General features: G+C 39.1%; 1 protein-coding gene and 1 pseudogene across 3 annotated transcripts; both read left to right on the top strand.

Moving 5' to 3' along the window:
* The first annotated feature begins 1,538 nt into the window (after positions 1 to 1,538).
* On the top strand, positions 1,539 to 25,743 carry AKR1C4 (aldo-keto reductase family 1 member C4). Of its 3 annotated transcripts, none has more exons than XM_078329368.1 (9): positions 1,539 to 1,651; positions 4,899 to 5,066; positions 10,502 to 10,618; positions 11,886 to 11,963; positions 12,403 to 12,525; positions 18,506 to 18,615; positions 18,886 to 19,051; positions 22,652 to 22,734; positions 25,120 to 25,743. In XM_078329368.1, exons 1-9 carry the CDS (start codon positions 1,568 to 1,570, stop codon positions 25,163 to 25,165), a joined length of 975 nt encoding a protein of 324 aa, XP_078185494.1. In that variant the 5' UTR covers positions 1,539 to 1,567; the 3' UTR covers positions 25,166 to 25,743. The 3 variants fall into 3 exon arrangements, with proteins under 3 accessions (XP_078185494.1, XP_035162644.1, XP_035162645.1); XM_035306753.3 differs by having other exon boundaries at positions 24,659 to 25,743; XM_035306754.3 differs by lacking the exon at positions 25,120 to 25,743 and having other exon boundaries at positions 20,949 to 23,711.
* On the top strand, positions 13,290 to 13,881 carry LOC128932536 (ADP-ribosylation factor-like protein 4A; annotated as a pseudogene).
* Positions 25,744 to 26,730: the final 987 nt, after the last annotated feature.

Raw genomic sequence — 26,730 nt, 5'->3', positions numbered from 1 at the left:
TAGTAAAATCAGTAGCATTTCTGTACATCAATAATGTTAAAGCTAAAACCAAATTAATAGCTCAGTCCCATTTACAATCGATAAAAAGCAAATAAAATATCTAGATATAAACAAAATTAAGCACGTGAAAGATCTCTACAAGGAGAAATACAAAATGTTGATTACTTTTGCTGGTTTCTTATAAAACTGGATGGAAACTACAAATACTATTAAGGCAGTGTTCGCATGTTGCAGATGATGCCCAAAGTCCAAACGTTTTTAATGATTAATACGGAGATAAACATCATGTCAGAGCTTCTGCCTCCTTTCCCCTTTGAACCCTGCAGGATTGCCACATCACCGTGACTGCACCTTCATTTATGAATATGCCTACTACAATTAAAAGAAAGAAGAAACAAAATTAATTTTCTGACAGAATAGTAAAAAGAGAAATTTTCTTTGGTTTGAATTTCTTCATTGAGGGTCACCATTTAAAAAAATGCTCACTAGTCATTCTTTTCAATACTGCCTGTGTGAGAGAAAGATGTGAGATGATTGATTATTTCAAATGACCCAAGATAAAGATGGGATATCATCATGGCATGAACAAAAATGAGGTTTATAGCTGTAAGTATTTTATACTCTAAAATATGATCACTAATCATTCCACGAATCTGTTGGGTGAGTTTATTAGATAGATAAACAGATATTTAGATATATTCTGAATAGAAAAATTTACTTTAGAAATAATATTTTATTTTGACTATATAATAATGTACTTAAAAATTCTCTTTGATAAGAAACAAGTGAACCGGATTCAGTTTTCTTCACAGCCTGTGTAATGTACTGTCACTTGCTTCCTCCTGCATGCCATTGATCAGCCCTAGACAGTGACCAGTGCAGCATTTGGTTTGTGTTAACATGCATCAGATTTGTATAAAAATGATAGGGGTTGTCCTCTCACACGGAAGTGGGCAAAATGGAGACTTTATTTTCTAGACTGAACTATTGCCACACTGAAAGAAAACTTGTATTCCAAGACTAAGTGTGTCAATAAGGACTAGTCACATAAATTGAGACATTTGTGTCTCAATTTGCTCAACTATACATTGTAAGAGTTACAGAGAAACACCTTGAAGACCGTCAGCAGGAGCGGTTCACTTTGTAATGCAAATTGACATGAAGGGGAAGTGAGGAAATGCACAACTGAAGCTCCTGCCCTGGTAAACCTTGAGTGCTTGCACAGCGAAGAAAAGGTCAGGGCTGGTATCAGGGGAAGGCAGTGAGACCTGAGACCTGGCATCTAGTTCCTTTTCATTTCATTGGAAAAAGAAAGCTTCTGAAATACTTATATTACAATAGAAAATTGTTTCATTTACAATTTTGTCATTTAAAAAATACTCCTTTCAAATCTTTATTTAAATTTGGTAGATAAGTCAATAATTGTTTTTATAACCCGTGTTTATATAACCCATCAGTATAAGCCCATGTTTATATAACCTGTGTCCATTGTTTATATAAGCCGTGAATATAAATGCCAGATGTTGAAGAAGGAAAGAGGTCTGCTTAACGAAAGAAGTGACGTGCAATGGATCCCACATGTCAGCGTGTGAAGCTAAATGATGGTCACTTCATGCCTGTATTGGGATTTGGCACCTATGCACCTCCAGAGGTAATAATCACATTTTCAGTGTTGAGCATTTAAAAGAGCAAAGCTAGAACAAGTGGACGATGACCTGAGTTGTTCAGCTTTGTGTTTCTGTTACTCTGAGTGACTTCTGTGGTCTGTTTTACCAGGCTAGAGCTATTCTATGTTCAAAGAGAAAAGGTAGTCAATGTCTGTCTGCATTCACGTCTGTCATATGGTAATCTACCGCTTATTTTTATTTTGCACACTGGTTTTTTTCCTTCTGTTTCTGTGTATTGCCCAACTTGGCAGAATATATAGAACTCAACAGTGAAGGACGTTGCCTAGCAGTTCCCTTTCTAGGAGATGACTGCAGCGAGAATGGCTTCTCCATTTATTTCTATAATTGAAGAAATCTATTCTTCCACTAGACATGATCAAAAGAAACCTTGGTAGCAGCAGTGCATAAAGATGGGGTGCATGAAAACTGGGGAGAGAATTGCTGAGCTGCCGCTTAGCCTTGAGCACGACGCAGTAATACTGGTCCTGGACTTACTGCAATACCCTTACATCTCTCACCTCCAGGAAAATTATGTGACAGGATAAATAACCTTATTTTAAGAGAAAACGAGAACCTCACAAGATAAATTTTGAATTTGTGGTCCATGTTAACATGCATCAGATTTGTATAAAAATGATAGGGGTTGTCCTCTCACACGGAAGTAGGCAAAATGGAGACTTTATTTTCTAGACTGAACTATTTCTCCACTGGAAGAAAACTTGTATACCAAGGCTACTAAGTATGTGAATAGGGACTAGTCACATAAAATGTGTCTTACTCTTCTCAACTATACACTGTAAGAGTTGACAGACACACATCTTGAAGACCATCAACACTAGCAGTTTACTTTGTAATGCAATTGGCATGAAGGGGAAGTAAGGAAATCACAGCACGGAAGCTCCAGCCTTGGTAAACTTGAGTGGCTGCACAGCAAAGAGATCAGGGCTGGTATCCGGGGAAGGCAGTGAGACCTGACAGCTGGTTCTTTTTAATATTATTGGAAATAGAAAGCTTCTGAAATACTCATATTAAAATAGAAAATTGTTCTATGTGTGGCTTTGTTGTTTAAAAAAGGTAACTTTCAAATCTTTATCAAAATTTGGTAGATAAATCAATAATTTTAAATTTCACTGAAATTATACGTTTCCTAAAAAAGTTGGCCTTATTTTTTAAGACTAAAACATACTTTACTATTCCCTTACAGGTTGTAGTTAATTTCTTATGTATAAGTCTACATACTTGGAGCATATGTCTTTACTCCTAGTATTTAGCTCTGTCATGCAGAGAGAATGGCTAATGGCTGTGTAGAAAGAAGCTAACACAATAGACTGCAACCAGCAGACGCACCTGTTGTCCAAGTCGGAGCCTGGCTGGTATCTGAGAAGTTGAATTTCACATCCTTTCGTAACTGATAAGGGTGGTGTCTATAACTGACTACTTGTACAATATGTGGGATTTCTGCATACCTGCTTCCTTTACAAGACTGGAAGTTTGGTGTGTGCTATACAGACTGGGTCAATGTAACCAGCACCCAGTTAAAATCTTAGGGATTGCGTCTCCCAATAGCATCCCTTATAGACAACATTTCCCCTATGTTGTCAAAATGTGATGCTAGAGGAAGTAGTGTGTTTCCTGCAATATCATGGAGAGATGAATTATAGGAACTTACACTGTATTCTTTCCATAGTTTCTTCCATGTGCCTTTTTCCATGTGTTCATTTCACCATATTAAAAATAATCAGGAGTGTACATGCAGTCACTCATGCATGTGATCCCAGCACTTTTGTAGTTGAAAGAAGGTGGGTCCCTTGAGCTTGGGAGTCTGAGCCTGGGTAACATAGTGAATCCTGTCTCTACCAAAAATACAAAAACCAAATCGGGCATCACGGTGCCTGTCTGTGGTCCTACCTATATGGGAGGCTGAGGTGGGAGGATCTCTTGAGCCCAAGGTAAAGTAGGTGGGGGTGGGGGCAGATTTCGTAGTGAGCCAAGATTGTGACACTTTATACCAGCCTGAGTGACAGAGTGAGACTCTGTCTCAAATAATAATAAAAATAACTATATTTGTAAGTTGAATCTTGTTAAGTTTTCCAACAAATGACTACATCTGAGGTTATTGTTGGGAAACTCCATGCTAGTGATTAACCAGTAATTGCCCGGGACTAAAGAGGTCCAGAGATACCCAACCTTTATTATTAACCAGGAAAGACTAAAGCAAACTGGGATGGGTTTATCACCCCACATATAGAACTAACCCAAGACACGAGGATAATGTGATGTTTGTGAAGGCTGTTGCTGCTGCCTGAACTACTGATATGGAAATGCTGGAAATGGAAGAGCGTGGTTCCTTTAAATGATACAGAAGCAGGGAAGGGAAGTGCTGGGTAGAGGAGGCTGTGGTCCCTGGCTAGGGTCCACCTGTACGGACCTAGGTGAGGACAGGAATTTTTGTTTTCCTGCCCAAATGTTGCATTTCCCAACACCACCCTGGCCTGCCATGTCCCCATCCTGTGCCTATAAAAACCCGAGATCCTACCAAGGCAGAGACAGAAGCAGCTGAACTTTGAGAGAAGCACATAGGCAGAGGAACACACAGGCAGCTGGATGTGGAGAGAAGCACATCAGTGGAGGAATGCACAGGCAGCTGGACTTCTAGAAAAACGCACTGAAAGGCAGCAGCACGCCCGCAGGCCCCATATTGGCAGAAGGAGAATGGCGCTGAGTTTGGCTGGAGCAGTCAGAAGACAGCCCAGGCTGCTGAGCAGCCCGACTCCAGGGGAAAACGTTCCCACTCCATTCCCTTTTGACTTCCCCAACATACCTCCACTCAATAAAACCTTGCACTCATTCTCCAAGCCCAGGTGTGATCTGTTTCTTTTCAGACACCAAGGCTAGAACCCAGGATACAGAAAGCCCTCTGTCCTTGCGACAAGGTAGAGGGTCTAATTGAGCTGGTGAACACAAGCCTGTAGATGCAAAGCTACAAGAGCAAGACTAAAAGAGCGCCCTGTAACACACGCCCTCTGGGGCTTCAGGAGCTGTAAACATCCGCCCCAGACATTGTCACGACCTGCCCATCTGTATGCTCCCCTAGAGGTTTGAGTAGTGCAGCACCGAAGAAGTGAGCCACACGCCCTTGCACACCCTGTGAGGAGAACAAGAGAACTTTTCCCATTTCACTACCTCTCAAGCACATTAATCACCAAATACTACCTTTCGTTTCTTCTTCAGGTCCCGAAGAATAGAACTGTGGAGGCTGTCAAATTAGCAATAGAAGCTGGCTTCCGCCATATTGATTCTGCTCATTTATACAATAATGAGGAGCAAGTTGGACTGGCCATTAGAAGCAAGATTGCAGATGGCAGTGTGAAGAGAGAAGACATATTCTACACGTCAAAGGTACTGTGCCTATGAGGAGCATGAATGCACATATACTTAATGTGATTCTGTGTGGATGCCAATTCTGAAACTGGTTCAGTAGTTGTGGGTGAATTGTGCTTATTAGTTCCAATTTATTCACACATATTCATGTATTAAAACTAAAATAAAAGGCAGAGAATGATGATGTCTTTCTCATCATTGTTATGTTCAGATTTATTGCTTAAAAGTCACTTTAGATTTTGAGCCTCAGCTCAGATCAGTATAATATTTTTTATATGTTCATTTTTTGAATTCAATAGGTTTTGGGGTACAAGTGGATTTTGGTTACATGAATCAATTGTATAGTGGTGATTCTGAGATTTAAGTGAAACTGTCAGGTAATCAGTGGACAATGTACTCAATATGTAGGCTTTTATCACTCATTTTACTCCCAGCCTCCCCCACACTGAGTCCTAAAACATTTAAGAACAGATTAGTTAATTTCCAAGTATTTTTGTAGTTTTGAGGGTTCCTTTCAGAGTTGATTTCTAGTTTTATTCCACTGTGTTCTGAGAAGATACTTCATATAATTTAGATTTTCTTAAATTTAATGAGACTTGTTTTGTGGCCTATCATATAGTCTATCTTGGAGAATGAGAAGAATGATGAGAAGAATGTATATTCTGCAGTTGGGGGGCAGAATGTTCTGTAAACATCTGTTAAGTCCATTTTCTTAAGAGTACAATTAAAATCGTTGTTTCTTTGTTGATTTTCTGTCTCAATTATCTAACTAGTGCTGTACAGTAGAATATTGGGTTCCCGATTCTTATCGTGTTGCTCTCTTATTTATTAGGTCTGGTAGTGATAGTTTTATAAATGTGGGAGCTCCAATGTTAGGTGCATATAAATTCAATATTGTAATGTCTTCTTATAGGATTGATTCCTTTGTCATTATATATTGATCTCATTTGTCTTTTTTTTTTTTTTTTACTATTTTTGCTTTAAAGTCTATTTTGTCTGATATAAGAATAGCAAATCATGCTCACTTTTGGTTTCCATTTGCCTAAAATCTCTTTTTTCACCTTTTTACCTTGAGTTTTACAAATCCTGATGTGTTAAGCGAATCTCTTGAACACAGAAGGTATTTGGTTTGTGGATTATTATCTATTCTGCCATTCTGTATCTCCTAAGTGGAGCACTTAGGCCATTTATGTTCAATGTTAATATTGAGATATGAGGCACTGTTCTGTTCATCATTTCAGTTGTTACTTTGGTTTTTTGTTGCTGTTGTGCTATTGTTTAATAGGCTTTGTGAGTTTTGTGCTTTCAGGAGGTTCTATTGTGGTGCATAATGACCTTTTGTTTCCAGATTTATAACTCTTTACAGCATTTCTTGTAGTGCTGGTTTGATAGTGGCAAATTCTTTCAGCATTTGTTTGTCTGAAAATGACTTTATTTCTCCTTCATTTATGAAATGTAATTGTGCTGGATACAAAATTCCTGGCTGACAATTATTTTGTTTAAGGAAGCTAAAGATAGGACCTCAGTCCCTTCTAGTTTATAAGGTTTCTGCCGAGAAGCCTCCTGTTAGTCTGATATAGTATTCTTTATAAGTTACTTGATGCTTTTGTCTCACAGCTCACAGCTTTTAGAATTATTTCCTTCATGTTGACTTTAGATAGCCTCATGTCCTTGTGCCTTGGTGGTGATATGTTTGCAGTGAATTTCCCAGGAGTTCTTTGAGCTTCTTGTATTTGAAATGTAAGTCTCTAGCCAGGCCAGGAAAGATTTCCTCAATTATTCTTTCAATTAAGTTTTTCAAACTTTTAGACTTTTCCTTTCCCTCATGAAAACCAATTATTCTTAAGTTTGGCTATTTTACATAAATCCCTATTTTGTAGAGACTTTGTTCATTTCTTTTGATTCTTTTTTCTTTATCATCATCTGATTGGGTTAATTCAAAAGCCTTCTCATTGAGCTCTAAAATTCTTTTCTCTACTTGTTCTAGTCTATTCTTGAAACTTTTCATTGCATTTTGTATTTTACTAAATGTGTCTTTTGTTTCCAGAAATTCTGATTGGTGTGTGGGGGCGAGGGGAGGGTATCTGTCTTCTTTGAAAATGTTTGATTCATATCCTCAATATTTGTTTACATTTTCTTTAGGTTGATTTTCACTTTTCTGTGGTATTAGTAGCTTACTAATGAGTCTTCTGAATTCATTAACTGTTATCTTAAAGATTTTCTCTTGGTTTGGATCCATTGCTGGGGAGCCAGTATGATCTCTTGGGAATGTTTTAGGTGACTCCCAGAGTTTTGGGTGACAAAATAATGTTTTGTCATATTATCATAATTACTTTTTTGGTTTCTTCCCATTTTGATAGACTATTTCTTCTAATTGTTCTTAAATTTATTTTTTATTGTGTATTTTAAATTTCTCTTTTCCCTGTTAAGAGTCTGACTATAATGTTTATATTTTATAATAACCTAGTTTGATCTTTAATGCTATTAGATGTGAAGACTTTTATGAGTTCCTTGGTTACAGAGAGTCCTTGTATCATGGCTTCCTTAGATGCTGGTTGTAGGAGCTATATACTCAGTATGTGGGCGGGTTCACTGCCTCCTATGAGATTAGAATGGCAGCAGTCTCTTGAAAGCTTATCTCATTCTTCTGTTGTATTTTATTTATTCATTTTCCCAGCATTTTGTTTATACATTTATTTTATTTATTGAGTATCCTCAACCAAGAATACCACCCCAGGCCAGTTGAGGTGGTATCTCTGGATAGAAAACATTTGTAGCCAAAGCAGGTGGATAAATGTGCTACCCGATGGTGGGCAGAGATCCCAGGTTTGCTGAAGGTACTTGGGAGAGCTCACAGCTGGACTCAGTGTCTCATCAGGGTGAAGAGTGGGAGCTACCTCAGCTCGCCTGCCAGGCTGACAGGAAGACTATTCACCACCCAGCCTCTCTTTTGTTCCAGTGTTTTGGATATTGAGATCAGACAGGCACCACTTTTTGTCTGTAGGAATGCTGCTGTTCTGAGTAGGGAGAGATTGTGACTGCCTCTCATGCAAGTCTGAACCCGGGAAGTGCTCCTCCTGTGGGGATGCAGTCATGCTGAAATGTTCCAGGAAGGCTGGCTATACATGTACTAATGCTGAGCTCCTTTGAGTGAAGCCCTAGATATATCTGCAATGATGGACAAGAGGAGAAAGAAGATCCCTTCTCTAAGACCTTTCATGAGCACCAAGGCTACTTGACTGTTGAGGGTAGAGATTTAGACTCTCCCTTCCGAACCCAGCACTGCAATCGTCTCTGCTGAAAGAAATTTTCCACCTATAAAAAGATGTGGGACCTATATGGATTATTTTGTCTCACAGAATGTTCCTTTGATGTGATGCTCTTCCCCTTAACCTGAGAATAGGAGTTCCTGAGAGACAGACTATAGAGACTAATTTTTATTGCTCTTCTGCGTCTAGCCACACAGTAGTGTGGTTGCCCCACTCTGAGCTAGAGCTGGGGAGTATCTGCAAGGGATTTAGTGATGTGACCTGTCTTCAAGTCTCTCAGCAGTGGGTACCAGCTCCAGCTTTCATGAGGGAGGCAGCAAAGTGACATAGACTCTGTGAGATTCCTTAGTTATAGATAGCCCTGATGTGCTGCACGTATCACCCTGATGTGCTGCACAGAGCCCTAACTGCCTCTGCTGCACAGAAGCGTTCCCACAGAGCGTGGGGAGTAGATGGTGGCAGGAAGCCTCACCAAGATCTCATGGAGTTGTCAAGGCCGATCTCAGACCCACGGTGCTCTGCTAGGAGCACTGGACTAAGTTCCAAGCAGCCTATGTTCAGAACTCAGACTTGCCATGGCCATAAGCTTTTCCTATGGAGATAGCAACTTTGGTTTTCAAGCTATGCCCCTCCACATCCACCTGCAAGGCCAAGCGGCAGGCTTCTGCATTTGTCTCCAGCACACTTCCTGCTTTCCCCCAGGGTTCTGGCAAAAGAAGTTCATCCCCACTCGAGATAACATTAATATCATGAAATTAAGTTAGAAGCTTTTCCAATATGTGACACCTGCCTGAACTCCCCAAGTTCAGGTTGGCTGACTTCCCTGATAGTCCCTGTGAGATAAAATAAGAAATGGCTTCCTTTAGTCCATGCTGGACATTGGGAATGCCTTTGTGGCACTTGCCACTGCTGCTTCTACTTTATTTCTCACCTCTCCCTAAATCAGTTCTGGGTCTGGGTAGGGTTAAGGCCTTCCCCATGGGCTGGATTTTCAAATTCCCTGGGGGGAAGGATATTCCAGAGGCAGCTTCTCCCCTTTTCACACTCTGGGCACTTACAGGTTTTCATCTGTCTCACAGCGTAAGCTGCAGCTCACCACTTCTTTCAAAGAGTCTGTGAATTCTTTTACTTTTCCTATTAAGTTCCTGCATTGCTTCTTGGAAAAAAAGTGTGCAGTGTGAATCTCTACACACTATTCTGTCTTTCCATGGGAGAGACATGCTAACACTATCTCCAATTCACAATCTTGGCGGTGGCGGGGGAAGATCAGGATGTTTAACACAGACTACGGACTCACAGAGACCTACAATCATATTTAGTTTTACTTATTCTGGGATAACTGTCTTCAATATCTTATTATTCTTAATCTCAATTGTCCTTTTCATCAAAGAGTGTGGGAGGAAGGGAGCTGCAACATAAGAGAGTTCTGTGAATATTAAACAGCAGATAACAAAAGTGTCTTGAATGGTGTTCAACACATGTCAGCATGTTAAAAACTTCTTGCTCTTCATTTTCTTTTTTTTTTTTGAGGCGGAGTTTCGCTGTTGTTACCCAGACTGGAGTGCAATGGCCCGATCTCGGCTCACCGCAACCTCCGCCTCCTGGGTTCAAGCAATTCTCCTGCCTCAGCCTCCCAAGTAGCTGGGACTACAGGTGCGCACCACCATGCCCAGCTAATTTTTGTATTTTTTTTTAGTAGACACAGGGTTTCACCTTGTTGACCAGGATGGTCTCGATCTCTTGACCTCGTGGTCCACTCACCTCGGCCTCCCAAAGTGCTGGGATTATAGGCGTGAGCCACTGCGCCTGGCCCTGTTCTTCACTTTCTAAACAACAGGAATACCTATTCTTACCCATTGGATTCAATGGGAGAAAATTAGACTATTCAATTGCTTTATAAATTCTCTCAAACACAATTCAAATAATCAGAATAATTATTTCTTCATATCAATTTTTATCTATTGAAAATTTTAATTCCATTGTTCTGCAGGTGTACTAACTATGTGTGCAATATATAATCACATTCACGTGGGTAGGTCATATCAGAAGAAAACACACAAAGGGAATTTTTTTCCCAGGGTCATTAGTGTGGAATGGTGAAAAGGGTCTACATATTAGGTGGAGCAAACTAATAAACGTGGCTCACGTTTTTATTCAACACAAGCCTTTTCTTTGACTCTGCAGCTTTGGTGCACTTCCCATCGACCAGAGTTGGTGCAATCAGCCTTGGAAAGCTCACTGAAACAACTGCAACTGGACTATGTTGACCTCTATCTTGTTCATTTCCCAGTGGCTCTCAAGGTAGGCAATTTGTGGGATCAATTCGCTTTCTCTTCTGTTGTCAGCATGACCATCCTTTACACTGATGGTTGCATGAAGTTTCTTCTTAGAAGGGTGTAGGTATTATTACATGGGAGCAGAATCCTAAGTATAATGCCTAAACCCTGTTCTATTGACTAAATAGCGAAACCTTCCTTCTCTAATGTATGATGACAACAGAAGACGGTACATCAACCTCAAAGCCTCTCCCTCAAAAACTCGAGAAAATAAAAATAGCCACCTTCAAGGTCCTATCTTAATTAAGGTTCCTGAATCCATCTGCAGGATGGGGCTGTGGTGCCTGCCCCCCAAAAAAACTGCTGCACAGGTAGTGCACAGTGAGTTTCAATCATCTCTCCCTATTTTAAGCTGAAATAGATTTGGTGGAACTCACTCTGGGTACGTCTTAGAAAGGAAACCATAATGGGACCTGCTAATCCTTGCCTTTTTCACTAAGGTTTCATTCACAATGGAGTTTGTAGCTTTGCTTAGACATGAATTTCCGTGTTGTGCATAACTTTTAATTCAAATGTATTAAAAAAAAAACTCGGGCTAGTTTATTTAAAAGTTTATTGCATGATGCAAATGGGTAGTCACTGCCATGTATACATTTAAAGATTTGACGTAGCCTCTAAAAATGTGACCTTTTCTCTGTTATTATCTATGCATTCCAAGGGCTTTTCTGGATTTTTGTCCCAACCTTTATCATTGGTGGCAATGACAGCTTTGAGGCAGCTCAAAGTTCGTGGTCATTAACATAAGAGCCTCCCTCGGTCTTACAACTTTCAAATTAATATTGAAAAGAACTTCATTTGACCATGTTTAGTTTATGATCCTGCCCATGGACTATCAAGTCTTCAGGGGGACAAGAGCTCTTATTGTATCACCTGGATCAAGAGTATAGTCCCTTATTGCTGGATATGAAGGGCTTTTTCAATCCAAGAGAGGCATTTCCCCAGAGAAAATTATGGGAACAGATGAAAGTAACAAAAGTCGACTGTGAAACCCCATTAGAACCTGTAAAATGGTTATGTATTAACATATAAAATGGAAGTAAAAGACGAAAGGAAGCCTGTCTCCTAAAGACATTCCTTAAAATTCCACATGTGACACATTTTGCCCACATCGTTTTTAGAACATTGCAGCACCTACCTCATGGAGGAGTATTATCCTAAAATGTACCTGGGAGCATGCCTATGGCTGGAGAAGTTAAACTGTGACATAATTCAAATGACTATTTCTACTTCAGCCAGGTGAGGACCTACTACCAAAAGATGAAAATGGAAAAGTAATATTCGACACAGTGGATCTCTGTGCCACATGGGAGGTGAGTGCTTGGAGGGCGGAGCACAGAAGAGGAAGACAAGAAGGGGTAAACCTGTTTCCCAGCTTCCATGTGTGAGAATGGAACATGCACCACTGGATCTAGAAACTAAGGAGCTTGACAAAGGAGGTTTTGCTGGGTGGTAGGGAAGAACACATGACTGAAAAAGAATAGAGAGAAATGAAGGAGATAAACTGGGGACAAGGAAGACAGGTATTCCCCATCCTCCATGTGCATTTCTCTCTCCAGTTTCCTAAAGAGGACACAGAAATTCGTCCTCTTGCTGTCACTATCCTTTTCTGTTATCTGTTGTGATTTTTCTCTTGAGAATCACTGCGATTTTCATTGTCATCTCTTAACAGTTGTTAACAGTTCTGTCTTGCATTTATGATAATCTGCAGCCATGTGCACAAATAATTCCTCACAACTGCTTTTGCCCCAGGCCATGGAGAAGTGTAAGGACGCAGGGTTGGCCAAATCCATCGGGGTTTCCAACTTCAACCGCAGGCAGCTGGAGATGATCCTCAACAAGCCAGGGCTCAGGTACAAGCCCGTCTGCAACCAGGTGAGCGCCCTCAGCCTCCTCTCCTTTCTCATCCCAATGCCCATCTTCCTGTCCTGCCGCCTGGCTTCCATTTGTGCTGTTCTACTTACCTTTGTGAAATAGAAGATTCTAGAAAGCAAAGCCTCTGTGTAGAAGAACATGGAAGACCCTTAATTGTACCTCTCCTTGGAGAAGGCTTAGTGAAAAAGGTACAGAGACCTTCATGCTGAATTGTGTGTAATATTTTTGCTGGAGGTAAATTTCATCAAGAAGGACTGAAAATGGTTAATCAGAAGTCAGGGAGAAGGTGGACTTGTCTCTAAGCTACGGGAGACCACCAGAGAGTGGATGGGTCAAGATGATTTGGAGCAAACTGTGTATAATTATAAAGGCCATGAAAACATGGGAGAAGCAGTAAATCCGGAGAGTGAGAATAAATGAAGAAAGGTACTATGGATTTCAATGGGGTTTAGATGTCTGAATGCTTTTTGTTGATATCTCTGTTTTCACTGTCTTGAGCAAGTACTAAAAATTAACTGGAAACAATGAAAGTCATCCAGATTAAAGACAGGAAGTCACCTGTTTAGGAGAGCTCCTTGGAGAGATAAGCCGAAAGGACATGGGGTGCTACCCCCTCCCATGCCTTGTGTAGAAAAGTCTGCCACTCTTGTCTCATTTAGACCCGGGCTCCAATAGGAGAGTCTTATAGGTGGACCACTTAGGAAGAGAAGTTCTAAAGCACAAAAAAAGAAAGCATTTCAATTTGGGCTTATTTGCAGCTGGAAATGGGGGAGTGGACTGACTAAAGTACTGCCCTGTCCATCCTGCCCTCATTTCAGTCCTCCACATTGTTATTTCACGTTTGGACTTGCTAGAACAACTGACTTATACGGGCTGCAATTCAATCCATTTGTAAATACCGTACCTACCAAAGGACTTAACACTGAGAAAATGAAGATGACCTTGGAAAATTCTAAGACAGTCACTTTCCACTCCTGGGATGTAGGTGGTCAGGAGAAATGAGGGACGCTGTAGAAGCCACATACCAGATGCACAGATGGCTTTGTGCTTACTGTGGACTCTGTTGACGTTGCAAGAATGGAAGAAGTCAAAACTGAACTTTACAAAATAACTAGCATATAAGAAAATAAAAATATCTTAGTACGTGTGGGTGCTAAGAAACTAGACTTGAGGAACTTGCCTCTCTCAGAAATGGAGAAATTGTTGGCAACGGTTGAACTGAGCTCACCAACTCCTTGGCATTTGCAGCCTATCTGTGCAATCGTAGGACATGAACCGAAGGAAGGACTTGAGAGACTCCATGATGTGATAATTAAAAGAAGAAAAATGTTGCAGTAATAGAAAAAGAAAAGATGAATACAATATGTTTTCTGTATATGTGAAATAGATTTTCTCTGGTCTTGACAAATGCAAGACTGTCTACAGCTTAGTTTTTCTGTGTGGCCCCCCTGGGTGCTATCAAAGCTTCATTTCATTGAATAATCAGATGCCCAACTCTGTGGCTTGCGGAAGATGAGTAAATGCAGTGATGCTTGAAGTGGTCTCCTCTCTTTAGCCCACAGATATTTTGGTACCGTCATTTTAGGAAGTCAAACAACTATAGTAAATTAACCAGAACATAATTGTGGAAATTTGATGCAAAGTTAGTGAAATAAAACTTTAAAGAGTGAAAAAAAGAAAGTTACCTGTTTATGGAGATAACTAGTTATGGTGGATGAAATCAGCACTGAGGAAAGTTTAGCAGAACGTCGAGCTCACCCTGTGATGGCCACATCTTATTCTGAAGCAGCTCTTTGCCTTCGGTCATCAATTCAACTGTTTAGATGCATCTATTCTGTGTATGGTTCTGTTGAAACATGTAGTATTTAAAATTTATGTATTTGGCAATACAATAATATAAAATGATTTTCAATTTAAAAGTTAAGGATTTAATGTGGTTTTAATGTTAGTTTTACTCTTTTTCAATATAACAATTTTCAAATTTTAGAGAAATTTGAAGGGATAATTCAGGACATCCTCCTGTTACCATCTGTATCCAAAATTATTGACTTTGCCAACCTGGCAAATATATGGGCATGTATATATGTGAGTATAACTGCATCAGTGCATGTAGTATTTGTTGAATCTCTTCAAAGTATATTGCAGTGGTCACAATTTAACTCTACAGACCTTTCGAAGTGTGGCATAGAAATGAAGATATTCTCCCAGTAACAATACAATTATTATATCTAAGGAAATAACAAAAATGCCCTCATCTCATTGACTATCCCATGTGTATTCAGATTTCCCATTGTTTTATTGAAAGGTCTCTTATACCTCTTATATTTTAACCAGAAACAGAAGATGAAAAAATGTAAAGATACCATCAATATAAAAAGATATTAAGTACCTGGAAATTATACCTAATAACAGATATGACCTCTACAAAGAAAATTCTAAAACAATGGGAAATGTTAAGTAAGAGTAAATGAATAAAAGATCTATCACACACGCACACAAATCCAATTGTGACTTTCAGCTTGTTGTACTTTGATCAGTTAACTTGTTGTTCCGAGCTTTTAAAAGGTAAGTTTCTGTAGATTAGAAGTTATGCCCGAATGCGTTATATCATCACAGTTAAACATTTCTGGTGAGGAACTGCCTCTACCTTGCTGTATCCCTGAAGTTATACCACAGCATTCCCAACAGCATGAAATGACAGATTGCCCCACAATTAGTGATGCTAATTTTGATGATTTGATTAAGCAAATGGTAGCCAGATCTAATTTTCATAGACATGTGTTTCCCCTTTGCAATTACTAGTAATCTGCTGGGTGATAATATCAAGAGGGAAAATTATATTCCACTACAAATTTCCACATAATAATTGAGTATAAATCAATGATGTTTCAAATTTTTGTATTGTATTATTATTATTGGATTTGTTCCTTCCATGTGGCTTTAAAGTAATTACTTTCAACTTTAACTGTAGGTTTTACTATTCTGACTTTACATTTTATTATGAAAAAAAAAATTTCTCACCAAGAAGGGAAACAATTACTCAATTTCTCCAAACATGCTAAAAGCTTAACTGTTTCCCTTTAATTATTCATGTCCCAGAAAAGAAATTACTGTAATAATCACTGTATTAGTCCATTTTCATGCTGCTGATAAAGACATATCCAAGACTGGGATGAAAAAGAGGTTTAATGGACTTATAGTTCCATATAGCTGGGGAGGTCTCACAATCATGATAGAAAGCAAGGAGGAGCAAGTCATGTCTTACATAGATGCTATCAGGCAAAGAAGGAGAACCTGTGCAGGAAAACTCCTCTTTATAAAACCATCATATCTCATGGGACGTATTCACTATCTCAAGAATAGCATGAGAAAGATCCACCCCATGACTTAATTATCTCCCACTAGGTCCTTCCCACAACACATGGGAATTATGGGAGCTACAAGACAAGATTTGGGTGAGGACACATAGCCAAACCATATCATGCAACTCCTGGCCTCTCCCAAATCTCATGTCCTCACAATTTAAAACCAATCATTCATTCCCAACAGTCCTCCAAAGTCTTAACTCCTTTCAGCATTAGCTCAAAAATCCACAGTCCAAAGTCTCATCTGAGACAAGGGAAGTCCCTTCCACCTATGAGCCTCTAAACTCAAAAGCAAGTTAGTTACTTCCTAGATACAACAGGAGTATAGGCATTGGGTAAATGCAGCTGTTACAAGTGGGAGAAATTGGGTGAAACAAAGGGGCTACAGGCCCCATGCAAGTCCAAAATGCAGCAGGGCAGTCAAATTTTAAAGCTTCAAAATCATCTCTTTTGACCCCATGTTTCACATCCAAGAGTCAATGTGACTCCACTCACACCCATGCTGCTATAAGAAGTGGGTTACTATGTTCTTGGGCAGCTCCATCCTGTGACTTTGAAGGGTACAGCTTCCCTCCTGGCTGCTTTCATGGGCTGGCATTGAATGTCTGCAGCTTTTCCAGGTGCACAGTGCAAGCTGTCAGTGAATCTACCATTCTGGGGTCTGGAGGATGGTGGACCTCTTCTCACACCTCCACTAGGTGGTGTCCAAGTAAGGATTCTATGTGGGGGCTCTGACCCCAGAATTCCTTTGTGCATTGTCCTAGCAGAAGTTCACCATGAGAGCCTGGGCCTCGCAGTAACCTTCTGCCTGGACATCTAGGTGTTTCTACACATCCTCTGAAATCTAGGCAGAGGTTCCCAAACCTCAATTCTTAACTTCTGTGTAACTGCAAGCTCAACACCACATGGAAGCTGCCAAGGCTTGGGACTTGCACCCTCTGAACCCTCTGAAGCCATGGCCTGAGCTGTACCTTGTCCCCTTTTAGTCACGGCAGGAGTGATTGGGATGCAGAGCACCAAGAGCCTAAACTGCACACAGAATTGAGACCCTGGGCCCAGCCCATAAAACTATTTTTCCCTCCTAGGCCTCCACCTCTGGGCTTGTGATGAGGCGGGGCTGCCACAAACATATCTGACATGCCATGAAGACATTTTCCTCATTGTCTTGGTGATTAACATTTGGCTTTTTGTTGCTTATGCAAATTTCTGCAGTCAGCTTGAATTTCTTCTCAGAAAATGGGTTTTTAATTTTTACTGCATCATCAGACTGCAAATTTTCTGAACTTTTATGCTGTTTCCCTTTTAAAACTGGATGCTTTTAACAGCACCCAAGTCACCTCTTGAGTGCTTTGCTGTGTCGAAATTTCTTTAACCAGACACCCTAAATCTTCTCTCTCAAGTCCAAAGCTCCACAAATCTCTAGGGCAGGGACAAAATGCCACCAATCTCTTTGCTAAAACATAAAAAGAGTCACCTTTGCTCCAGTTCACAACAGGTTCCTCATCTCCATCTGAGACCACCTCAGCCTGAACTTTATTATTCATATTACTATCAGCATTTTTGTCAAAGACATTCAACAAGTCTCTAGGAAGTTCCAAAGGTTCCCATATGTTTCTGTCTTCTTCTGCACCCTTCAAACTGTTCCAACCTCTACCTGTTACCCATTTCCAAAATCACTTCCACATTTTTGGTATCTTTTCAGCAATGTGTCCCTCTACTGGTACCAAGTTCCATATTGGTCCATTTTCACATGCTGATAAAAACATATGCAAGACTAGGGGGGAAAAGTGGTTTAAAGGACTTACAACTTCACATGGCTGGAGAGGCCTCACAATCATGGCAGAAGGCAAGGAGGAGCAAGTCACATCTTACATGGATGGCACCAGGCAAAGAGAGAGTTCATGCAGGGAAACCCATTTTTAAAACCATCAGATCTCAAGAGACTCATTCACTATCATGAAATCAACACAGGAAAGACCCACCCCCATGATTCAATTATCTTCCACTAGGCCCCTCCCACAACATGTGGTCATTATGAGAGTTACAAAATGAGATTTGGGTAGGGACACAGAGCCAAACCATATCAATCACCACTGGTGGAGGCAAATATTTTTGATCACTCTCTCTTTTAACCACTCAACACTATGAACACATGGATTGTTTTGCTATAACTTGTGATTGATTTTACTCATTATCGGTTTCTGATGTTCAAATCTATACAAACATTACTACTGAGATTCCTATAAAACTACTACTTTTGTCTTTTAACCCTGCCCTCAGGAATCTTTGAAAAAATTCTTACTTTCTGGCACACTTTGATGTTCAAAGCTCAGAATCTTACCCTATCCCAAGTCCAGAATCTGCCATGTGGTCAGAGGTTTTTAGAACCTGGCTGTGATTCATAGAGTTGTTTGTGCTTAGAAATAACATTTCTATGTATACTTTTAGGAAACATCAGTATAAAATTTATTTTTATAAGAAAGATCATTACTTGACAGTAATATTCTCAGTTCAAATTTAATGTTACATATTATTTATTCAGCTTATTTTAATCTTTTCATATTAACATAACTGTTTTGCATTATGTGATGCTTTTCTGTCTTGGTCATCTGCAGGTGGAATGTCATCCTTACCTCAACCAGAGCAAACTGCTGGATTTCTGCAAGTCAAAAGACATTGTTCTGGTTGCCTATAGCGCTCTGGGAACCCAACGACTTGAACTATGGTAATAAAAGCAAGAGGAAGTTTACCTAAAATGCTATTTTGATGAAAAATTTTAATTATAGCATACTAAATCTCCTGGAATTCACTCTTAGTGAGTCAGGGTAAGGGAGAATTTGCATCTCTTACAAGATCCCAGGTGAGGCTGCTACTGTTGGTCAGGTGCCTCACTTGAGAAACTCTGGTGCATAGTGAATGACTTAGTCTGTTTAAGGAGCCTCCTACCAAACTGAATCCAGTCTCAAGACTTCAGCATTTCTGGCTTTCCTTCCAGGGTGGACCTAAACTCCCCAGTTCTCTTGGAGGACCCAGTTCTTTGTGCCTTAGCAAAGAAGCACAAGCGAACCCCAGCCCTGATTGCCCTGCGCTACCAGCTGCAGCGTGGGGTTGTGGTCCTGGCCAAGAGCTACAATGAGCAGCGGATCAGAGAGAATGTGCAGGTGAGGAGCTGGGTGGGCATCAGGGCTCCTGCACTGTGTCCTTCACACGTGTTTCTTATAAGGCTCTCAGGACACCCTTGGACTAAGTCCATTTCCCAGGCATTTCCTATGCACAAATGCTTTGTGTACATCCTAAGGGTTTTCTTCTCTACCACAGGAGAGGCAGCATGGGTAAGGAGAATCAGGATGGGACCAAAACCAGAAATTTTGGTTTCAGCATAAAGCTGGCAACTTATTCTCTATCCCTCTGCTAGAGACATCACCTTTTCTTCATTTTCTGAAATGAGGAGTTGGGTTAGGTGTTCTCTAGTCTTCAAATCTTTGCAGTTTCTTTTCAAGTCCTTGTTTACTCAGTATAAATTTCATATATTTATTCTCTTGGAATTTTTTTTCGAGTGCCTGTTGAAGTCTTTAGGTATTTTTATTAGGATGCTTGTCTTTTCCTATGTGTAGAAGACCATAATTAAGTAAAATTATAAAAGAAAACCCCTCGTCATAGAGGTTCAATGCAAAACCAAGTATTTAACTGCCAATTCTATGGTTTGAATTTTAGCCTAAGCTCCACCTGAGCTAAGTCTAGTCCTTCTGTTTCTGGCTGGGGTCTCCTATGTGTGTGCAAGGCAATGAGGCCACTCTGCAGAATTAATCCAAAATTCAAATTCTGGATATTAATTCTTTAGATATTCAGATGTATTGTTGAAATAGCCTCTCCCAAAAATACCCATGTTTTGATTCTTTTTATATTTGATTTAATAAACAAAAGTTTCTACTCTTAATTCTTAGTCAAATTGTTCATGACATTTTCTTACAGTCAATAATACTGTATATTTTCCTATATTGGAAACATGACAATATGTTACTGTTATTATATAGTAAAATATATCTATTATATAGTAATACATAGTAAAGCAATATATGATATCCTATTATCTTACAAAAGCATTAATGTGCTTTTATAAATTGGAAAAACTTAAGTTGATTTTTAATATGTGAAATAAGGATGCAAATGTGCATATACATAATTTTCACTTGATATTAAAATGTCCTAAGAATTATTGAAAAATCCATATCTGCTCACATATCTTGATTTTTCATCCCATCATAAAGTGTTCATAAGTACTTCTCTGACATTTCTCCTCTTTGAAGTGAGTTATTAACTTTCCTGTACTGTCTAAATTGTGTTGAATAGAAAGTCTTATTACCAGAATAGTATAAGTATTTTTCTGGCTTATTCTCTTATATAATAATGTCTTGGCTAGTTCTTAAGGAGTGTCCCGTTATATAACATTCAGTATTATCAACTTTAACAAAAGAGCTAATCTTCTGTTCTCTGGCTGAAATGGCTCTGAAACTGCAGAACAATTTGGTGAGAAGTGATTATTTGACTATTGAAATTTCCAGTTTATGACCACATGAATACTCAGTTATTTACATATTTTAATACACACTTCAATTAGTTACATAGTATTCTTTATTAAGGTATTTGTTTATGTTTTCCTAGATTCATAGAAAACTTATAATTTTATAGTCTTTGAATAACTTTTTCCTTTTTGATAATTTTCTAATCTATGCAAATATTCTAAGAATAATACAATGGATGCTTCTTACCTAGATTCATCAATTGTTAAATTGATGACATTCTCTTTTCCTCTCTCTCTCTCATTCTCTGTATCATTAGAGTATTCCAATAAATTTATTTAGTAATTTAGTATTATATGTTAGCAATTAGTGACATCTTTTTGATATTTAAATTCTCTCCAATTTGAATATTGAGATCCTTTTCAAACAACTACTTGTGTTCTTTGAGCACGACATTATTAGTATTTGGACAATTACTGTCTTGGATTTTGTTGAAAACAGTTTTTTTTTTTTTTCACATTATTCCTGTCCGTTGAAGATGGAAATACAGATGCATGTTGGATTTCAGCATTTCTATATCTGGTGTGAAACTGCACAACTCTGCAGACAAAGAGAGGATCTCAACAGAAACTAGAGGTGGAACAAAGCTAACCTATGTGTACGTGATTAGTTCGTGTACTTAGAAGATTCAGAAGAATCTCGGGGGAAATTTTGAAACTTATACTTTAGACAGTTTGATGGTGATACAATCTGGATATTTGTCATCTTCTAATCTTGTGTTAAAAATGTGATCCCCAATGATAGGAGTGGGGTCTAGTGGAAGGTGTTTGTGTCATAGGGGCAAATACAGAAACAGAAATCTAGCAATATCCATCTGTATTAGTCTGTTTTGTGCTGCTGTAAAGGGATACTTGATGCTGGGCAATTTATACATAAAAGAGGTATCTTTGGCTCACAATTTACAGGTTGTACAAAAATCTTAGCACCAGCATCTCATCCTGGAGAGGTTTCAGGAAGCTTTAAGTTTCAACATTAGGTCATTCCTTTGCTCCCATACTGATCATAGGCTCTTAGAAGCAGCCACACTACCTGTAGAATGTTTTCCTGCCTAGAAATTTCTTCCACTAGTTACCCTAAGTCATCACTCTTAAGAAGACTTTCACAAACCCCTAGAGTGGACACAATGCAGCCAAGTTCTTTCCTAAAGTATAACAAGGGTGAACTTTGCTCCAGTTTCTAATACGTTTCTCATTTTGGTCTTAGATCTCACTGCTGTAAACTTCATTGTCTGCATTTTTATCAGCATTTTGGTCACAATCATTTAGCCAGTGCCTAGCAAGTTCCAAACGATCCTTTATCTTCTCGTTTTCTTCTGAACCCTCCCGACACTTCCAAACTGTGCTCATTACCCAGTTCAAAAGCCACCACCACATTTCCAGCCATTTTTAGCAAGGTCCCACTCCTGGTACCAATTTTCTGTATTAGTCCATCGTGTGCTGCTGTAAATACCTGAGGCTGGATAAAGTACACTGAAAGGTGGTTTGTTTGGCTTACCATTTTGCAGACTGTACAAAAAACATGGCACCAGCATTTGGTTTTGGTGAGGCCTCAGAAAGCATTTACTCGTGGTAGAAGGTGACAGAGGAGCAAGCACATCAAATAGCAAGAGATGTATTAAGAGGGAAAAAAAGATAAAATGTCAACCATTTTTAAGCCAGATTTCATGTGAACTAATGTAGCAAATACTCATTACCATGGAGAGGGCTCCAAGCCATTCATGAGAGATGCCCCCATGGCACAAACACCTCCCACCAGGACCCACTTCCATCACTGGGGATCACATTTCGACCCAAGATTAGGAGGGCACAAATATCCAAACTGTATCACCATCAAACTGTCTAAATTATAAGTTTCAAAATTTTCCTCTAGATTCTTCTGAATCTCCTACGTACATGAACCAATCATGTGCACACAAGGTCAACTTTGTTCCATCTCTAGTTTCTGCTGAGATCTTCACTTTGCAATGTTGTGCAGTTTCAACACACACTATTTAGGAATGATTTTCTTTATATTTTACCTGATATTCTTTAATCCCTTGAGAATTCAGAGATATCTTTCATAACTTTTGGAAACTTATCAAATATTTTAAGTAATGCCTCTACACTCTACTCTTCTAGATTTGGCTGTTGCTAGTTGACAACTATGCAATCTAACAACAATAAAAATTTTATCCTTTGGTAGGTTTTCAAATTCCAGTTGACTTCAGAGGATATGAAAGTTCTAGATGGCCTAAACAGAAATTTTCGATATATTGTCTTGGATTTGTAAGTAATTTTGGAAAATGGGTTGCCCAGTTTATTTTTAGAGGAGGAACATCAGTTGAGTGTTTAAAGTGACCTCAGTACTAGGGAAACGGGTCAGTGTGAGAGGTGAGACAGGAATTTTCTGGAACTCTCCTTCTGGATTCACTCCAGAGCTCTGCTCTCTGACAGGGGAAAACAATCAGGGTCAGCGTGGGTTAACCTGACCCTGCTCCCCAACTTCATTAAACTTTTCAGAATAATCGATATTATTGCTGTGTCTGTACCTTTCACATAAGCCTGGCATTTCTGCTATGGCATAGTGGACAAACTGTGGATATTGCTCATATGGCCTGATTAGACAGTTTTCCAAATCTGTACTTAAAGCTTATCCTTCCAAACCTGCACAGTTCCTTATCAGATAAAATTTCTAACAACATTGGTGTCCGTGCCAGAAATTCTCATCTCTTCCATATGGAATTGCTCACTAGATCATGTCAATTCAATATATTCAATACCTTCAAATTTCTTTCTTCCTTCTCTTTAGACATTTGGTCATGACCCAAACACCATTTTGCCTCCAGAAAGTTTGCCCTTAGTGGGCAATAGAACTCTTGGCTTTGATTTTTTGCAATATGGAAATCTTAATGCAGACTATAATGAAGATTTAGAGGAGAGAGGTTAAAAATCAAAAGAAGAGCCAGGCTCTGTGGCTCACGCCTGTAATCCCAACTCTTTGGAAGGCCAACGCAGGTGGATCACTTGAGGTCAGAGGTTTCAGACCAGCCTGGCCAAAATGGTGAAACCCTGTCTCTACTAAAAATACAAAAACTACCTGGGAGTGGGAGTGCACACCTGTAATTCCAGCTACTCAGAAGGCTGAGGGAGAAGACTCACTTGAACCCAGGAGGTAAAAGTTGCAGTGAGCTGATTGTGCCATGGCACTCCACCTGGGCAACAGAGCAAGACTCTGTCTCAAAATAAAAACAAAGAAACATCAAGAGAAGGGTTGGAAAGCCTCATCTATGGAGATAATACACAGCTGACAAAAGATCTTACTCTTTCTACATGCTCCAAGCTTCTAGGATTCACAGAAAGGCACTCATGTGATGAGGGAAAAATAACTTATGTCACTGCTTGCAGTAGAGATATTAACAGGTAATAGACATGATGAGATAATGTATTAAAAAGGGTAAGCATAGCAGCACATCATAAGAGCTCAAACATTTTTAGATATCATTGTTTATATTTTCATTAGAGGAAAAGAGTAAAACAGGAAATCATGAAAAGGAAAGGAAGAGTGGCAAACCTCAGCGATTCTCACCATCAATCGATTATTCAATATTGATGAATCATTTATTCATCCCTCTATTTTGTGTGATTTCCATCTAAAGACTGTCCTGAGCATATTGTAGAGTTTTGGATATGGAACCCCATATCACATACCACAATTTACATGCCTGAATCAAAGAAAATATTTTCCATATGGTAAGCTGCTAGTCAGCAACGAATATATTTTTTAAAGGATGTATGATTGCTACCAATAACATTTAACACTCAAAACTTTGTTTGTGATGAAATATAGCTGGCTTATTTCTATTCAAAGCAATGTAGGGTAAGTTCCTACCTTCATTGAAAATTTGAAACAGAAAAGGTCAGAATATCTCTTTACTCTGTTGACAGATATGGAGGACTATGTTTGAACAATTGACCCTGTGTGGTTTATGTGATAAATTCCAGGCAATAGAATACAAGTTAAATAATTTCTTATTTCAAAAAAAAAATCCTCATATTATAAGTCATGTTCATAAAAGACAGAAATTCTACAACTAGTCAGAAAATAAACTTAACATTCACACTAACGGCAGCTTCATAGAAATCACTTCCCTACCACCTTTTTAATAAGAGTCATTTCATTCATATCGTGTGCTGTTATTTCTCTTTTCAGCTTTGCAGGCCACCCTGATTATCCGTTTTCAGATGAATATTAACATGGAGGGCATTGCATGATGTCTGCAGAAGGCCCTGCCTGAGGACGGTGATGCAGAGGATGTCTCTGTGCTGGTGACTAGAAACACCGCCTCTGGTTAAATCCCTTCTGCTTGGAAACTAAACTTTAGTTAGTCAGATATGTCCACAGGCCAGAACGCCAAGACAATCAGTTTGTATCATCTTAAAATAATTGAATGTTTTTCCTTAAAGACTATTTTCCTATTCCTTTCTCTGTTACTTGTATGTTTCTTTTCCTTCTAGTTCATTAGGGCCAAAAACTATGATTTGCCAGTAAGTTTGGGGCAGGAGTGGATGATGATAATTATTTAAAGACATTTTTGAGGTGGCAGTGGGTGGAATGTTCAGCCTCTAGAGGAGGAGCAATTGAGAGTTATTCATCAATTAGTCTGTCTTCAGCTCTTTTAGAAAGAAGAAAGCGCACAACATAGAGCCTAAAAGGTGAGCCATGAAGACAGGATGACCAACAATCCATGGCCTCCCTCTAGCATCACAAGAATTGGAGCTCCAGCAACCTGGGGATGAAGCATTCCTGCAGGGTGATGGTGAGGGAGGTGGGAGGACACGCATCCAGGAGAAATAATTAGAAGTCAGATATGCGGAAGGTTAGGAGAAGGGAGTTGAGCACATCTGTGCTTGGGAAATACAGGCGCATGCTCTTTTGTCAATTACATCTTATGCATAAAAGGAAACTTCCCACATTGTTTTAAGGCTGAGACCCAGGCCTTGACCTCCTAAGTGTGCCTGGTATCAGCAGTGACCTTGCTGGGCTGTGGCAGAGACAGGACATCAAAGACACCATTGACTGATCACATTCTCCTGATTATCAGCTCCATATAGAGAAAATATTATTAGGTTCTAAAAATATACTATTAATTTGTTCTACTCAGTCTTTTGAAATATTTCATACATTTAAAAAGGTACACTTACTAATATAAAATATCCCAAAGCCATAACATGTCATTGTCAAATGAATTTCAAAATTGCAAATACTACATCTAATAAACTATCAAAATTTAAAAACTCTTTGGAAAACAGTGTATATACAATAGCATGGTGCTTTCAAACTTCGGTAACTTCAGGAATAATTCTTACAAAGACATGTAATTGTTCGTATAGTTTGTAGGGGTAAAAATTTAATCAGCTAGTCGACAACATACAATTTCATTCCAGACAACTTTTTTGAAAAGTTGGGACAATGTCATGGGCTACTGGCCAAAGCACTTTGAGACTGACAGGTGTTTATAACGTTTATGTGCACGTTTTCCAATGCTTTCACCCCCACTGATTGAACCCCATCAAAGGGGCTTCTTTAACCCACGTCTTTCAGCTGAGAAATATCCTGCCAAGTTTCCTAGTCCATGATATTTCCTGAAATGATTTCGTTCCTGAAATTGTAGCAGCCCGTTAACTTTGGAGGACCCTTGGGTAATCTTTGCACTGTTTTCTGTCTTCACTCATTTCCTTGATATCAAATATTCTCACGGCTTTGAATACAACCTCTAAGCCAAGAAACCACAAATCAATATCTGCAACTCGGATTTTTCCCCAAAACTCCAGAGTGAAACATCACATTGTCTGCAACTGTCCATCAGCACCTAACAGACATTCACGCTTAGCATGCCTCAAACAAAGCTCACTGTTCCTAGGCTAAGTAATAATTTCACATCTTGTAAAACTGATCGACACAAAGATTATTGTATTTTTTCAACTTATTAGTCAAGTACGTAATGCCAAAGAATTTCACATTTTCTTAGCGTGCATAAAGTTTTTTCCAAGATGCGAAATAATAATTAGAACAGTCACTTATAAATAGCAAACCTGCCACAGGCTGATTCCACTCATTTACCCTTCATTTTCACAAAAACCGTATTTTAAAATCTTACTCAGAATTTTTTAAAGCTTAAATCGGAACACATGGGATGTAACAAAATTCTATAACCTCCAATTCCTCATTTCACTATATTCTTTCTATAAGAAATGCTAAAAGGAGGCTGGGAGCAGTGGCTC

This window comes from Callithrix jacchus, chromosome 7, assembly GCF_049354715.1.
Source record: "Callithrix jacchus isolate 240 chromosome 7, calJac240_pri, whole genome shotgun sequence".
Lineage (NCBI taxonomy): Eukaryota > Metazoa > Chordata > Mammalia > Primates > Cebidae > Callithrix > Callithrix jacchus.
This window is presented reverse-complemented; position numbering and strand designations above follow the sequence as displayed.